At 36.6% G+C, this 18,258-nt stretch overlaps 1 protein-coding gene across 4 annotated transcripts in view; it reads right to left on the bottom strand.

Moving 5' to 3' along the window:
- Window positions 1-7,652: 7,652 nt before the first annotated feature.
- Window positions 7,653-18,258, bottom strand: part of LOC128863651 (protein drumstick) — a 57,664-nt gene continuing 47,058 nt past the window's right edge. For all 4 annotated transcript variants that reach the window (XM_054102910.1, XM_054102906.1, XM_054102909.1 and 1 more), the window contains exons 2-4: window positions 15,529-16,989; window positions 8,302-8,894; window positions 7,653-7,875 (exon numbers count right to left, since the gene is read on the bottom strand). In XM_054102910.1, coding sequence (XP_053958885.1) covers window positions 8,870-8,894; window positions 15,529-15,749 — 246 coding nt within the window. In that variant the 5' untranslated portion in view covers window positions 15,750-16,989 and the 3' untranslated portion in view covers window positions 7,653-7,875; window positions 8,302-8,869. The remainder of the gene's footprint in view (window positions 7,876-8,301; window positions 8,895-15,528; window positions 16,990-18,258) is intronic.

Here is an 18,258-nt window from a genome sequence, read left to right as displayed (position 1 = left end):
TGGCAATGAACGTGAAAGATGGACGTTTTGACAATTTAAGTCCAATGCCTTTCAAATACAGGTGGGGGAAGTACTTACTACGTTACTTCAAAGATACATATAGTAAGTTACCAACAAGAGCTCATTTAGCAATATGGAACTAATCATAGCCTTCTGATGGCAGATGGCTTTTTATGAGGCAGAAATACACTCGGAGGTGTGCCATTGCCTGTCGAGGAGGCTCTGCTATTACAAACAACATTTTCTATCATTTGGTGTTTCATGCCCGTGGTAGTTTGTCAAGTAGTTAGGAATGAATAATCGCGACTTGGGGGTCAAAACTCCAAACTTACGTGGGCATAGCATAGTAATGCAAAGCGCAAGGAATTCATTAGGGTCATACTGCTTAGGTAATATATGTTAATAGTAAAACTTTCCAACTTCGTGATCAGTTTTGAATTTAAAAATTAATTCACAAAATATTAGTCTGGGTTTAACTTAATAACATTTTTTTTAGTATCATTCCTGGCAATTTCTGTTTGTACCAGTTATAATTTAAGTAAAAAGAAAACGTTTTTTGCTACCATTTTTACCAAAAAAGTATTTAATTTTTCCACTTAATTTCTACGCCCTTCTTAAATGCGACCTTTTGTAAGGGAGTGCCAAAATTCTAATGTCACAAGTGAGCAAACCTTTAATAATTGAATCATGGCTCATGCCATTGTCGTTAAATTATTGTAAATATTTATTTTTTCTTAATATTTATTTTTTCTTATTATTATTGTATATTTTTCTTTTATTTGCAATAAATACTATTACTAGTTGCCAACCCAATACTTCTTTACTTTAATTACTTTTTTCATTACTTCTTAAACAATTTTGGCCGAGTTTAACAAAGCGCGAAAGTCGCATTTTTCTCGTGCTAACCGGAACCAGTTGGGCACACGAAGTCAAGTTCTTCTTAGCCTACCAACGTAGAGGAGGCCTTCTTCTTCCTCTGCTACCAACAGCTGATAACGCATCGATTATTTTCAGAGCCGGAGCGTCATTACTTAAATAAAAAAATAATTGACGCGTACACTTTTGTTAGGTGTCTGACCGAGCTCATACTCCTATTTTGTGGCGTGCGTCTTGATTTTGCTCCACAAATGGAGGGACTTACAGTTTCAGCCGACTCCGAAAGGGAAATGGCTTTGTATGAGGGATGTTTGCCATTACCGGCCAAGGGACGACCGCTACTATAAAAAACTTCTTCTATAATTTTGCTACTTCATGCACGAAGATTCGAGCTCTCCCGAATGGTAGTCACGCACCAACCCATTCGTCTAAGGCGACCGCCAAAAATCATTACTTACCTCTACAAAATTTTAACACATTTTCTTCATTAATAACACAAATATCGCATTTTACAACCTTTCGCCGAATCGCCGATGTATGGAAGCTTGGCTTGGCTGTATTAAATTTCGTTAAAATTTCTTATTATTAGTTATTCGTTGCATAGGCAGCTGAGCGGTCAGAAATCGAAACGAAATGTAATTGTACGCGTGGCTTCTACATTTCCGACCTTAAAATAGAAATATGAACGTCGATATTGAAAAAGATCTTATTGTTTTTCAAAATATTTTTTATGAAGGTCAGTATACTTCTGCATTCGCTTGAATCAATTTTTTGAAAGCTTTTTGTTCTGTCGCATTTCCAGATCTTTTTCAAATTATCTTTAAAAAATTTAACATTACCTTTAATAATTTTAGTTGAACGATGTACTTTTGCCTTGTGGAAAATTTTAAGAAATAATCGCACAAAAATGTTCAATTTTTTTTTTTTTTGCTTAGATGGACTGTTGAAGCCACTGTAAACAAAAAACGTTCTGAGTGCTTTTCTTTTAGTGGAATATGGCAAACTTACCAATGGTATATTAGAATGGTCCAAGACCAGAAAAATGTTAATGTGTTTTAAAATCATACTTACCAAAGTACAAAAGGTGACGGACATACAAATTGCGCAGGCTTTATACCCTCATATCCAAGAAAAACTCTCGAAAACTTACTTAACATCTACCTCTGTCAGGTATAGAAAACTCCAAGCAATGCAGTCTTCAAAGTATTTCGCAAGTTCAAGTTATTCAGTTCAATCAACCCTCAACGTCTCTCACATTCGGTAGAGACGAATCATTTACACTCACTGTTCAAAGTTAAATCAAAAAGTGACGCGAGTTCTCTAGCTTAATCTGAGACTCTGTCTCTACCTGCAATCAATCACTATCATCTCCGATCAGAAGATACGTGACCTACTCGACTGCTAAAAAACCTCATCATCGAAGACTGAAATGGACAGCAAAACCGCTAACTGCGGGATGAAAGAAGCTTCACTATGTGGTGCCAATACTTATCATAGCTCGAGCACACCACTACTTCTTACAACCCCAGAACTACAAGGTGAAGTCCAAAATAAACAAGACTACCGTCATACAAATTTGTTTTTTGGCGTAATCTTTTTAATGAGTTAGCGCGTTGCAAGTTACATTGCGACTTCCAGTGAAGGCTTGGTGACTTTCAGTTCAGTGGAACCGAAGTTATTGCGTCTAAAGTGTCAGTGTGTTTGTGTCATCGGTACAAAAATGAGTTTCGAACAAAGAGCTAATATCAAATTTTGTTTTAAAAGCGGTAAACATTTGAATTGATGAAAAAAGTGTATGGCGATGATTATCTATCTCGTGCCAGAGTTTATGAGTGGTTTACTCGTTTCATAGATGGTTGTGAGGACATAAATGACAATTAACATACGGACCGCCCAAAATCAGTAATCAGCGAAAACTCAATCGGAATTGTTCGTAAATTTATAGAAATCATCGTTGAAATTCATGGAATACAAAAGGTCTGTACACGTTTCATTCCGCACAGGATAACTGAGGACCAAAAATTGCTCAGAATTCAACATTCGAAAGACCTCATTGAAGAGGCGAGAAAAGGCGAGAACTTCCTTTACAGCATTGTAACTGGGGATGAAACGTGGAACTAAGCGTCAAAGTGCCGAATCGAAGGCCCCAGACGAGCCACCACCCAAAAAATCGCGTTTGGAGAAGTCAAAAATCTAGTCGATGCTCATTTGTTTTTACGATTCCAAGGGCCAACGGGCCGAACCGTAAATGCAATTTTCTATCTTGGCATTTTGAAGTGGTTGTTGCATCGCATTCGTAGAATTCGCCATGAATACCGCGGAAGCCGGCGCTTATTGCATGATAATTCACCATCTCATCGATCCACTCTTGTAACTGACTAGAAATCGCAATTTAACCATCAATCACTCACCGTATTCACCTGATATGGCTCCCTGTGACTTCTTTACCTATTCGGAAAATTGCATTTGGCCATGAAAGCAAAACGTTTTGCGCCCGTAGAGGCTATCCAAACAGCTTGTACCGACATACTGAAGGACATTCCGGATTCCGGTCAATGACCTGAAACACTATTTCGGAAAGCTTTTCTCTCTGCACAGCGTATTTAAAAGCGGTCATCTTCCCCGACAACGATGGACCCTATAGAGTGTTTTCCACCATTACTGCATACTACATACTGCAACAAAATTTGGCTTCATTGTTAACAACGAAACTCGTTCAAATTCTTATAGGGCAACGAGCCGAAACATAAATATCATATTGTCAGCATGTGGCTTCCTTTCATTGCACTAAGGTAAATAATTAATTCAATAGAAAATTTGTGGGCATATTCAAGGAAAAAGTTGTTTAAAAACACACTAAAGGTCGAGCAGAGCTCGGAAACATTATTTTAGAGGAATGACTCAAAATATCCCAGGGCTGTAATGCTCAAAAATATATTCATTCCATGAGAAGAAGACTACAAGGTGTGAAACACGCTCGGTATAGTAATGCAAAGTACTGAGCTACTTGGAGCCCTTAACTGCAAACGTAAAAATACTTTCTTGAAATATTTTTTAAGTGTATATACTCATCGTTCTTGCTTTTTATTTTTATGTTATTTTTAAACGGGGGAACTGTATTTTCTGCTATTGGTTTATGAATTATTTATGAAGGCTGATAAGATTGGAGGTACTTTTTCCAATAAAGCTTTTCTGGCAAATCATACGTGACTACTGTCAAACTAAAAACACATTTTTGTTTTCAGTATTCATTGACGTTTTATCATGGAAAGGCTTACGTCTCAACAACGTTTAGTAATCTTGGAAATGTATTACGAAAATCGACGCTCTGTGAAAAGTGTTCATCGCGCGCTCAGGCCAACTTATGGTGTATGGGGATGAGGCCCATTTTTGGCTTAATGGCTACGTCAATAAGCAAAATTGTCGTGTTTGGGTTGAAGAGCAATCCGAAATCATTCAATAACAGCCATTACATGCATTGAACACAACCGTTTGGCACGGCCTATGGGCTGGAGGAATGATCGTTACATATTTCCTTAAAGACGAAGCCAATGCAACAGTGAATGGCGAACGCTATCGTGCCATGATAAACAACTTTTTGGTGCTGGAAATTGGAGCCCGTGATCTCCACAACATTTGGTTGCAACACGATATCTTTCGTTCTGCTTTTTGCTCACTCGTTCCGCTAAATAGTTCCACTCAAGGGCTACGACGCCAGTGCTAACTCAGGTTAGTGTCGTTCGAAATTAGTCCTGTTTGTCGACGAGCTACGCAGAAAAGCTGGTTCAAAGCATGAAGAAGGGCTCCACTCGACAACGATAAAGACTACACGGTTTATTGAGTAATTGCGACTCGTAGTTTTGTACATACTTTCATGTAAAAAAAAAATGTAAATATAGTATATATCTTTTATACTTCATGAATAATCGCGGTTCCTTTTTTCTGACACAGCCTGTACTACATCGTCGTTTTGGGGAGAAATTTATCTCTTGCCTGCGACCAGTGGATTGGCCACCAAGATCGTGTGATATCACATCTTTGCACTTTTTTTGTCGGTGTATGTAAAATGTGAACGCTTTTTGGATAAACCAGCTTCGATTGCGGCCTTGGAAGCCAACATTGCTCAAGTTATTCACCGATCCGATACCGACCGAAGTCATTCAGCGAGTCGCGAGCCGGAATTACGTCGCAGTTGCGGCCAGCTTGTAAAAAGGATTATCTTTAAAAAATAAAGGTTTTTCCAATAAGAGGTGTTAGTTTGATATTCATAGAAAAATGCTATTTTTTAATATAAATGATCGGAAGTTTATTTCATAATAAATAGGAAGGTATGCCGTTAATAACGGAAAATAACATCAGCCAAATAACCACCACGGCCACGCTTACAGGACAATATCCTTTTCATGAAATTTTACATAACCGAATTGAAAAGTGGCTGCTCTATGCCCTCGATAGACTCACGAATTCAAACTTTGAGGACCCAGAATCGACCCTGGGCTGTTGGCGTAGATCTTTTCTTTCACGTGGCCCCAAAGAAACAAGTCAAAGGTGTTAAGTCACAATATCTCGGTGGCCAATTGTGATCAACTCTTCGAAAGATAACACGCTCCGGAAACTTTTCCCGTAAAAGATCAATGGTTTCGTTGCTTGTGTGGCACGTAGCGCCATTTTGGTGAAAATAAACGTTGTCCAGATCAATACCATTCAATTCTGGCCATAAAAAATCGTTAATCAGCTCTCGATAGCGATAGGTAACACCTGTTATTGGAAAACCCTTTAAATGTCATAAATGGTTCTACACAAAAATTCTAAAGATTGCCAAATCAATTTGAATTTCCGTTGTTTTATTTCAATTTAAAATCCGATGCCTCTAAATTGATCACCTTTTATTAGTCAAATAAAACCAAAAATTTAAAGAAATGTTTAAATATGTCTGAATTTCGCTGGATTAGTAGATGTCAAAACACTTTCTTGGCAAGGTATAGGCAGAAGATAAATAATGGTAATGGTCATGGTTGTATGGGTTAGGCTAAGGCCTTTATGCACTGCGACCAGATTGATCTATTGTGCACCCCTAATTATTTAATTATAATTATTTAGTATACCGAGGAATCGAACAAGCTCCTTAGGAGGGTGCAATTGCAGGTCTTCCTCCTCTAGTAGGTACGCGTCCAGGGTTCTATGTCTCCTGCGGCCTAATGTCTCACAGTTGGTGATTAAGTGTTGCATAGACTCATCATCATCACAGCAGGACCAGAAGATAAATGAATCCAGTCTCCTCATTCCACCCCTGGCTGCTGCCTTAGCCCTTGCTATGTACGTTGTACCAATATTCGCCGAGTTTTTTGAATAAAACATCAATTTATTTATATTTTTATTTAATATAAGTTTATTATTCATTAATTATATTTAGTTAAGGAATTCATTCAATTGACAGTTGGTGCTTAATTATCAATTATTTCAAAACATTACTTGTATATAATAAAATTTTTCATTGCATGTATGTGGTTGGTATGCCAACGTAATAGGTAATACAATAAAACATACATACATATGTGTCATAATAGTATAAATAATAAAGTCAAATAAAAATTTAAAGTACGCAAAACAAGTACAATCTTATTGCAATACGTAAGCATTTGCGTTCACGTTTCTCATCAACTCATTTGCCTTTCAATTTATTTATTTACTTATTTTTTGTTTTTTGATTTTTTTTATTTAACTTATTTTTTGTATGTATGTATTAGTCAATATATTTTATATTTCGTTTCAATAATACTCGTAATTTCCACGAGATAAGTCTTAAGCCTGAAGACAATTCAAAAGAATCGTGGAACGCGCGGAGAAAGGCCAGTAGGAAAGTCCAAGCAAATGCCTAAATACATATGAATACTTGATACACATCAATAGTATGTATGTATGTAACTATGTAAATGTATATAATTACTGGAGTAGTGCACATTTTTTGTAATTTTCATTTTTTCAATTCAAAATTAAGAACTTAAGGCGATAAAAATCTTTAAAATACAATACTTGATTAGATTAATAATAAATTTTGAAAATTAAGTAAAACAAAAAAACAATAAATACACAAACGCGTAAATAAATATAAAAAACATAGGCAAGCAAAGCAATTTTTTTTTTTTAAGAAAAGGAAGAAAAGTACATACAAAGCTTGAAAAGTGAGGATAAAAAATAAGCGAAAATTAAATAAAAAATAATATAATTAATAAATTTAGTTTAGTAAAAATAAAAATAAAATAATATATAAATAGCTGCAGGAACACCTGTGAAGAAGTGTCGTTGCGACACCCTCGCTCTGGAGTGCTTGAAGAACTTCATAGCTGGTTTGCATGTTTCGGCAGCTGAGATGACTGCGGCACATGCGGGCTGCCGCGCTGCTGTTGCTTGAAGGCACAGTTGGTCACTTTCGTTGGACGTTGCACGCTGAAAGCGGTAGGCTGTTATGAATTTACATACGCGTGTGTGTGTGTGTGTATGTGATGCAATCAATTGAAAAATGTGCTGCAAAATGTGACTCATGCGTTGGCGGTTTGTGGCAGCATATTTTGTTTTCCACGTTGAACTGTTTCGAATGGCTGCTCCCTCTCTTCTTTGTATCTTTGCGGGATTGTGGGCAAGATGCGTTGCACGTTGGCATTGAAAAGCACAAAAAGGCGGCGCTTAGTTGCACTTTTTTCTGCGCTTGGCATGGCAAAATTTTTACCTATTTTCTTTTTTTTTTTAATAGAATCCAAAACTTGTGAAAGTCTTACGGGTGCGCGTGAATCATGATTGCAAGTTTGCGGTATAACGGCAGTATACTGCGTCCTGGATTGTTACATGCCTACACACACACATACATTGCAGTGGGTTAATGAGTTGAAGCGTTTGCGCTTTGTGATGTCGGTTATTACGTTTAACTTTTTGAAATAATTTTTGTATTTTTTTGTTTTGTCGTTTTAGTAGACGCGTCCACAAGTATCCATGTGCATACTTCTATAAAAATAAATAGACAAGCAGAAATATGTTTGCATTAATTATTTGCGTTTTACTTGCTTTGCCGGAGGTGAATGGGTGTCGGATGAAAGTGAGTGAGGAAAGTTTCGTGCATTTCTTTCTGCGAGCGCATCCGAAGCGTCCTTGCGTCTTGTGTACGCCACTTTGTGTACACAATGAAGGAGACCGAATGCGAATAAATGATTTGTGTGCTGATATTTTTTTTGCTATTTTTTTTTTGTAATTATGGTATATACAGCTGCGAAAGTGCAAATAAAGTTGTATGTGTGTGAGTGTGCGGTTTTTTGCTTTATATGATTTTTTTTCTATGCTTAATGCGTGATTTTCTATGTGCAAATTTGAATGGGATTGTGCATGTAATGTGAAATGTGATTGCAATACACCAGTTGATTCATCAACACTCACCACCACTGCCCGAAAATGCGAGAAGGTTGCAGCACAGATATTTACACAGGCTTCCTTTTTTTCATTTCTATCTATGCATTTAAAACATCACTTCTCCAGCAACTCCTTTCAATAAACCAAACACCCAAAACAAATTGTTTTTCACCATTTTAACCAAATTTCCCCTTTCACCACCACTGCCTATACAAATGCCATCACAGGGAGATCAAATGCAGTTCCGTGCCATTCGCCACTTAAAGCGTTTGCCGAATAAATTTTTCATTTTGCTTGCATATTTAAACATATTGCGGAATTATTGTTGTTGTAGTTGTAGTTGTTGCCTTATAAGTATGGGTGCGTGCAAAGTGCATTTGTGTGCATATTTATATAAGTAACTGTAGTGGTAAGAGTACGTGCGTGCGTGCGTGCGTGCAACGTTTGTGCTTTCAATTTTCATTTTTATATCTTCGTTTTGCTTGATTTATGCAATATTTATTTTTGTTGTTTTTTTTTTGTTTTTTTTATTATTTTTATTTTAATTTAAGTGCATGAGAGGAGAAGTGCTTAAATTGGAGCTGGCGTTTGCTGTTTATCGCCATACACATTGACTACATCTACAAGTAGAATAAATAGAAAAAAAACACGAAGAGTTACATTTAGCAGAGTTATGAAAAATATTTTTGTACACAAAAAATTTGCATTAGAATAGAAGCAGCCGTAACTATATACATACATACAGTCACACACACCTCATGGGATACAGATACGATTTTTTTGTATTTTTTTATTTCACAATATTTTGCGAAAAAACAGAGTTATTTATTTTGATCTGATATAAATTTCAATGAAAATTTCTGAAAATTATTATTCTAATAACGACGATATATAAACTGAAAAACAAGGTTAAGGCGACCCGGTGGTCTAGAAATTTCAAAAAATCGATTTTTTTATTTATTTCGAAGTTGTAGAATCTTACGAATATACTGTGAAATTTTCATGCGGAAACTCCCAATATCATGGCTTCTATAGCCCATTAACTAGGTAGAGGGCGGTCTGTGTGCTCCTGTACCTCAAATTTTGAACTCATTTATCTCGAAACGAAAAACTGAAAAAAAATTCAACCGAATCACTTGAAATTTGAATACGCTGTTCACAACATACATATATGGCTATCGTCATAAGTAGAATCATAATTTTATTTCAATTATTTCCTATTTTTACACTAAAAATCAAGTTAAAAAGACCCGAGTTTACGAACTGTTTTTCAAAAGCGCGCCATTTTGTCAATTTTTAAGTTTTTCAATTTTTTCTACTTCCGACCATAACTGCTCTTCTTCTTCTTTTTGAATTTTGTGTTGCAGAGGAGTAGAAGTCTCACCTACGCCGTCCGGTTCCGATTTTTCGAGAGGGTCATCTTAAGCGGCATTTTTATAATAATAAATAATGTTTTTACAATATAAAAAAAAAAATTTGTGTATGCTCTATAGTTGCAGTAATAAATATGAAAAGTTGCAAAATCGTTTTTTTAATTTTTAATGGCAAAAAAAAAAATTGTGAAAATAAGTGAAACTCTCGTGCTCTAGACCACCTTTAAGTTAGGTACATCGTGACTTTTCAATTATGTACAGGGCAGGTTCCTCTGAATAGACTAAAATACCGCCAAAGTTTTTAAGTTAAAAAAAAAAACATAAGAAAACTGACGCCACAGCTTAAATGATACAATTAAAAGTACCACTATTCCCTTCGCAAGTTGCAATAAACGAAATTGAATTTTTGGTATGCGAAAGTGAGAATATTGGAGGAGGTAACTTTGTACCTCAAGAGAAGAAGCAGGTATCTTTGTACCTTAACACACACGCCGTACCAAAAACTACTATAAAAATCTTCTCGGATAGCCAGGCGGCCATCAAATCAATGGAGGTGAAACGAAAAAAGGTTGTTCAGGAGCTCTAAATGATATTAGCACCACCGTCTTCAAGGTCAGTCTTATATGGGTTCTGGGACATAGAGATACTGAAGGAAATTGTAAGGCCGATGAGCCAGCCAGAAAGGGTACTAATCTTCCACTGCTTGAAAACAGAGGTAATATTGGAATTCCTATGGCAACTTGCAAAATAAGGATAAAAAACAATTTTCTCCAGGCCGATAGGTCATAGGAGAGAAGAAAATACTCGTGGCTAATTTGGCCGAAAATAGATAAGAAAAGGGTCCGGAGAGTTGCTCAACCTCTCAAGAAAAAATATCTCGAAGGTCGTGGCTTGTGTCGCCGATCATTAACTATTAGGTAGGCACTCTTTTAGGCTAGGAGTATTTTCCCATGAATACTACAGGAGTTGTAGAAACAAGGAAGAAGAAGTGAAGTGAAGAAAAATCCAGCAACAAGCGTGTTAAATTTGAAACTGAAATGACCCGAAAGGGTTTAGATAAGATTTGCCACGCAGAAACTGTTCGAAGAGCACTGAGGGAACCAAATTTAAGTGGCAGAATAGCCCTTAATAAACCTTTCGTAAGTACAAGGAATAGAAGTAAGAAATTGCAGTTGGCAGTTTGAGCGCCTCGCCTAATTTCTAACCTCCCTGATGGAATATAGGGTCTCTACAAAACGATCCTTCGCTATGACAACGGTCACGATCCTTCGCTATGACTTTGAACTATTTGGAAAATTTTCGCTGCAGCGTTAAGTTCTTCTTCTGCATATTTCTGTGGGTTCCTTTCACAGAGTATGTCCAATCCACCTCCACTTTCTCTGTTTTATTTCGCCCTGCTTACTTATTCGTCCAAAGCTCTCTGTCGTTGATTGTTCTGTGCCACCAAATCCGCAACAAACATCTTAATCATTTGTTGACAAAAACTTGTAGACTATTTGCGAGCAAGTCTGTCATGAGCCAGGTGACCATCTAAATTCATCAAGCACACATAACAAATGTGATTGTAAAAAGTATCGCCTTTTGAAGAGTGCCACCAAATTAGTGCAGAATACAGAAAAAAATTGATCGACTCCATGCCACGTAGAGTTCAAGCGATAATTGATAATAAAGTGTATCCAACAAAGTACTAAATACCTTCAGATTTTAAACACTAGAAGCAAATAGGTGCTCTTTCTTAACTGCATTATTTAAGCTGTGGCGTGGATTCGCTGTAAGTTTGTTTTTGTTTTTAGGCATTACAATGAAATGAGTAGACACTTTTTTGTATTTTATGTTAGGAAATGAAGTAAACAAAATAAATAAAATATCTGCATACTCTGTTTTCCCATTTTCACAAATTGTTGTGAAATATAGAAGATTTTACAAAAAAAAAAACATATCTGCATCAAATAACCTGTGAGTAACTGATACATAACCTTAACTAAGCTTGCCACAGGAGCAAGAAAATATTTATTTTTATCCAAAAAAATCCGCAATAAATTTTATGCAACCCATTAAAATAGAACTGATTTATATATATAATATTTTGCAATGTAAAATTTATAAAATAAGTAAATATATATTAAATGTACAAATATCTTCTTAATTAAATAGAAGTTCTAAGTAAACCATAGTACCTCATATACATACGCGTACATACATACATATATGTATGTACATAAGTATATACATTATATTTATTATAAAAGCAAAATTTTTTTACAAATACAAGCAACTGCAAGTGTGAGCCAAAAAGTCAATAAGCAAAAATTTTTAAATTTTAAATTACGAATATTTGCCTTAATTAGATGCTGGTGGCAATTACAGTGTAACCTTTTCTGACGGACACCTCTGCTATTTATATTAGCCGGAGACCTCCCTTGAGCGGACATTTTTTTCTATATCAAATTTTATGTATCGGAAGAAGTTACCCTCTTTTCAAAGGGCAGGCAAAAGCCAACTGACTGTGAGTGTACGCGCAAGAGAGGTTTCACTGTATTTTATTGCTTAGGTGAAATGGTTGAAGTGCCAGTCTGGCACTCCTCAAGTGGCAATAAAGCACCCTTTTCATTGCTTAGCACAAGAAAAAATTTTCATCTTATTTTTTTAATCATGAAGTCGCATCATTTATGGAAGGTGGGCTCCTTTTTATAGAAGGTGGAGCAAAATGAAGATTTATTTATTTTTGCAAATGACGTCGTACGTCAATCATGTTATTGTTGTTCTTGAAGTGGTTGAGTATTCCTACTTAGCGAATAACGCCGTTTTACTACTACTATTCTTGTGTGATATTTTTTTTTATTTTTGTTTTTGGGTCAGATCCATTTTAAAGGTTTACCGAAGGAGCGAAGTCTTGCTCTAACTAAACCTGGACTTTCGAATAAATAGTGGAAAAGACTTTCTTTCACCTACTTCGCTTGACAGCTGCTGCAGATGGGATTGAAAGCAAGCTTAAGTCTGGCTGCATAATACCCTACACAGTTCATAGTTGAAAATTTTGAGCTGGACAGGTGCAGTATGCTTGCCCAATGGAGGGTGTAAAGGTCAAAATAAAGCTTTTCATCACACAAAATCTTTTTTTTTTTTATTATTATAAAAGGTATTCAAAACAAAATGCGATGACTAATTTTGCGCCACCTTGTAGCTATCATTGTGTCTAACAAAACAGAAATTAATAAGCAAGCTGATATAGTAAAAACACCATTTGAAATATCATTAAGGTGAATGGTATGAATACACATACGGATACACATATCAAATACTCGTACAAATGAAATGCTGTCGATGAGATTTCTCATAATTTAACGATCAGAGCGGACAATTATCCAAAAATGAGGTGTAGCATTTTTGTTCTGCGATTTGAGTTAAAACTTGAAAACTGGCAACATCGCATTTGGAAAGAGGGGACATTTCCTAAGTTGAAGGTTGAAGTGTATTTTATGCCTAACTTTCGAAAGTAGATTCTTAGTAACTCAACAGCTGCAACGAGTACCTAGTTAATTGCCTCACATTCAGAATGATCGCAAGGATTACGTGAGTGAAGTGGTCACTAGAGATGAGACCTGGATATGGATATGTATGAGTATAACCCAGGCATATCTATAGAAGGTGATGTGATTAGCGTAGCTGATTTTTTCTTCTTCAATTCGCCTTTAACCCTTTTGCATCTTTCAACGGAATAATCCGCGAACAAAAACTCTCTCTTATCACCGAGAACGGAATAATTCGGAATTAATTACATTTTTGTTAAAGTTTGAGGAAAATTAATAATTTCGGTAACTTCTTTTTATTACAAAAAAGAGCAAAAGTGAAGGTATTTTGAGTACATCGCGCATTCCGAGCGGTGATGCAAAAGGATTAATTAAGAATGTCAGTAAAACGGAATGACGAAAAGTTGTTGTTGTGTTGTGAATGCGCGACAAACTAATTCTATCTACGCGTATTTGTCATTCATTCCATTCTTCTACTCTCTTTTGTTTTACATAACAAATCTGAAAAATGTTTTAGTTGCTCGAATGTCAACACCTTGGATAGAAACGCCTTGAGTTATACTCTCAGACCTGCAAAAAAAGTTAGCGGTGCGCGAAAAAGTGTCATTAGCAAGCACAGAAAGCGAGAATGTCCAATTTGAGTCTAAATGCGTTTTTGATATTTTTTTCGATACTCAGGCATCAACACGGCAACGCGCGAAAACCTTAGAAATGTTGGGGAACTGTTGCGGTAAAGACACTCCAAAGAAAACTGCCATTTACGAGTGGCGTGAACGCTTCAGAAGAGCTGAAGAGATTGCAGTTCATCGAGGATGACAAACGTCGCAGGCCGTCGGCATCGAAAACGGATGAAAACAGCAATAAAGTGAAATAAAAATTAATCAGTAACCCCAAATTAATCATCAGTGAGGTGGCAAAGGAGGCAATGGATAAATCGAAGACAGCTGTGATGGCTATACAGAAAATAGATTCCCAGAATTGTTTCGAGAGCTGGAGCAAACGCTGACATAAGTGGGTCGCAGTTGGTGCGGAGTACTTTGAAGACGATAATATTACTTTTGAGGAATAAACTTGCATTTTGAATTTTTTGAATATATTTCGGGAAGTTTTTTATCCAGGCTGTAAATCTAACCGATCATTTAATTTAATAAAACAAAAATAATTTTATTTTCTAACTTAAGCATTTCTTACTAATAACTCAAGAATTGTTGTATGTTGCCCTCATCACGGGTGAGCGAAAAAACTATTTTAATTAGAAGTAATGAAATAAAAAATAAATAAATAATTGATGCTGTTCCACAGTTCTAAGCCGACTCCAAATGGCAAATGGTTTTCATGCGAAGATTTTTATGGCACTCGGAGGCTTATCATCGCCTACCGAAGGGCGGCCGCTATTAGAAAAAACTTCTACTATTGTTTAATGCTCTTGCAAGGAGATTTGAAGCCACACACTGTCGAATGGTAGTCACGCACCAAGCCATTCGGCTTCGTTGACAGCCTTAGAAATAATAATCAACCACAATTTCACTAAAAAAACCAATAACACAAATATCCTCACTTATTGAACGCTACATGCAAACTGAGGCAGCTTTTTTGAACGGACGTGGGAATTAGGTTGGCGTGAATAACCGGTAGTCCAAATTAGCTACCCTTGTTTTATATTTTCTGGGTTTGAAACTGCGTTTCTCAATTTATTTTATGAAATTCACGACTTTATATCACAAATCTAAAACCCTTTCACGTACTATTAATAAAATTGCGCTATTTATTTTTTCACTGGAAAGTAGACGCAGTTTGGCACTTGTTTAATTTATTTGGTAAGCTTCTTCGCGCGTACGAGTGAAATTTCCGCATGCATTTTTCCGAATTCCTCATAAATTTCGCACTTATCTGACGATAAGCAAAAGCTGGCAGGTTTGTATTGGAAGTTTGGTGGTTCAATGCTGCGCAAATATTTAGGCGACTATTTTGGTGGCCAATTTTTTGCCTTGCGAATTTTTGCTTTGCTGCTTAAGCGAACTGATAAAAAAAGTTTCAAAATTGCATTAGTGTACCGATAAATTTCCAATCGAGTATTTAAGTAAAATAAATTTTAATTATAATTCCGATATTTTTGTATTCTTGATTGCATTTTTGTACGAAACTTTTGCTTATTGATTTTTTGCTCCATACATTTTTATACTTAAATTTTAAGTAAAATAATTTTTTTGAGTAAAAATTTTTCGTTGAGTTTTTCTAATTTTGATAAAAATATTCAAGTTCATGCAAAATTAAGTTTTGCATGTATGTACAAAACATACATACATACATACAAATATATATAGATTATTTTGTTTTTGATATTCACTCACCTGTGTTGACGCAGGTTGTCGCGTTGCTTGAAATATTTGCCGCAAACCTCGCAGGAATACGTTATCTCGGGCGATTTGTGGGTGCGTTCGTGTATCATCAAATTGTAAGGCTTTGTGAAACGCCGCTGGCAATACTTGCAAATGAACTCACACTTTGGACGCATCTTGCGGCGGAAATCCGACCGGCAGTCATCGTTTTCGATTCTCATTACGGCGAACATTTTGTCGTTGCTTTTGGCTTTGCTGCGGCTGCTGCTGTTGCTGCTGCTTGTGGTGGTGACTGCGCGTCAAAATTATTATATATTTGTATGCACTTGTATTTGTGGCAATGTGCCTCTGTATGCGTATTTTGCACGTCTGTCTCCGTTTGCTAGCTGCTTCAGTGGGTTTCACGCTCACGCTCCCCAATGAAATTGTAATTATTTTGCTGCTGCTGCTGCGTTGCGCTGTGCTCTTAAGTCAAAGCGCAATAATTCAAAAAAAAAATGAAAAATCAATGTAGTCGTTGGGCAGGCGCTTACTTTCGAAAGCAAGCGGCTCAATATCTCATTCGCAAACTTTAGCACTTCTGGACGATGCGCGATGTGCGGCGTGTAATGCGCGACGCTTGAACTAACAAATCAATTGACAAGCGCGCGCGGCGTGTTGCCTTCTTAGAGCGCGTAAATTACGAGCGTATTAGTTATCGGTGCGCTCGTTTATTTACTACTGATGGCGTAGCGCGCACAGCTAAGGTGGCTACACTTCTGCTTCAATGCAATGTGGGCAACAACAGTGAATGGAGAGTAAGCGAAATGTTGTTGGTGTTGGTGTTAGTGCTGTGGTCGCTGCGGCTGCTGCTGCTGTTGTTGTGCGCGAATTGGTACTGGCTACGTGGTGCAATTGCGGGCGATAACGGTGTATAGCTGTCGGCTCACGTTTACTGCTACCCTGCTGGGGGTGGGCTGGGGTACGTTTTTCCACGAAGCTCTTGTGTAAGTATGTGTGTGTGTATGGGTATGTGGTGGTGGCGAAGTGATTTAAATCGCTTCGCTTTGACACTTTATTTCTTTTCCAGCCACTATATACGCGTACAGAATGTATACTTGCTTTTGTTGTTGTTGGGGATTTTTTTCTTCTCTGCTATTACTGTTTTAGTAGTCGTTTACACTATTTTTGTTGCTACTTTTTATGAGGAACGTTGTCGTTAATATTTGTTGTCGCGTTATTATTAGTGTTTTTCTGTTTCTGTTTGTTTTTGTTTTTCTATTTGTTTTCCCCCTTTTTTCACTCTTTCTACTCTTTCACCTTCGCTATCGTTGTTTAACAATTTGTTGACTTTGTTGTTGTATTAGCTACATAAAATGCTGGCGTTTGCAACCACTACACAGAAATGTGATGACTGTTGGTGCTGTGTGTGTGCGTGTGTATATGTAGGCGTATTGGTTAGCGTTGGTGGGCTGATTCCTTTATGACGGAAATCTACAAAGAAAAGAAAACACAATAAAGTAAACGAATATGGAAAAATACTAAAAAAAATGGTAGATATTAAACTGAGCTATCAATAAAAATGGAACAACAAAGAAATTAGCAACGCCTTCTGGTTGAGTGTAAAAAAGTTAAAGCAGAAGAAAAACGACAGTTGATAGCTGAGTACAAATCAAAATTGAAGGCGATATGAAAGTCCAGCGGACTGTAAATAGATGCACTTTAAATATACAAATTTAAAATGTATGTATGTATGTGTGTAGGATTTTATGTGTACAGCTATAAAGCATTTCAAATAATCGCTGCAACGAGGAAACGCTCAAAACGATTGTCAGTATTTTATGTAATATTTTGCAGGAAACATTTTTAAAATTACGAAATTCGATTACATTATTTTTTGAATGCAAATTTTAGTGGTAATTTTATTGCCCAACACGCATAAATAATAATTTTCGTTTTGTAAATGTAGTGGTGCATCACGCAATGAGCAAAATCCCGATAAAAGTCTAAAAATCCCACAAGTCGACACACCATAAAATGTAAATACAGGGTGCATACGAAATTTGAGGGCATGTTTGGGGTATGGTATATGTGGCTGTAACTATAAATGAAGTTATATGTGGCTTTAACCTCCCAAAACGATTATTTTTCTTTTTGCTCTTTTTCAGATAAAGCATGGAGTACTACAACTCAAGTCCAGAATCGGAGAGACTGGCAGTTATCGACGCTGTGTGTGCAAATCACACCGTTTTAGAAATCTGTAGCACACCTTTTTTAAAACCTCCGATTGGGCACCCGGGTCTGGCCTTTTTTCGTCCTGTTCGAGAATCCTTTTTTTAAAGGTATTTTCATTAATCGATAGAAAATTAAATTTTAGGAAGCTACATGCAAGCTAAAGTCCTTAGCTATAACCGAAATATGTTAAATTTACGTCCAAAGATTCGTAAAATTCGAAAAAGTTAGACTTTTCTGGCCAGATTCGGATGCCCAGCGGTGGGTTAAGTGCGCCCTTTCATTCGTTCATAAGATTCGCCGTAAATTGAAAGCAGAATATGTTGCGAAACGCAAAAAAAACGAGGGACATTGTGGCACTGTCCGATCTGCAGAATTTATTCAACAAGAGCAAGCGAACATTGACGAGGACCTTTCAAAATCAGTGAGGGCACTTCTGAGCGAGCTTAGTTTAGTTTTCCTGAGGGCCTTATCCAACGAGTAGTCAATGAAGATCGATTAAAATTAAGTCTCTTTTTAAGCATCTTTTTC

The sequence above is a fragment of the Anastrepha ludens genome, chromosome 5, assembly GCF_028408465.1.
Source record: "Anastrepha ludens isolate Willacy chromosome 5, idAnaLude1.1, whole genome shotgun sequence".
In the NCBI taxonomy this organism is placed as follows: Eukaryota; Metazoa; Arthropoda; class Insecta; order Diptera; family Tephritidae; genus Anastrepha; species Anastrepha ludens.
This window is presented reverse-complemented; position numbering and strand designations above follow the sequence as displayed.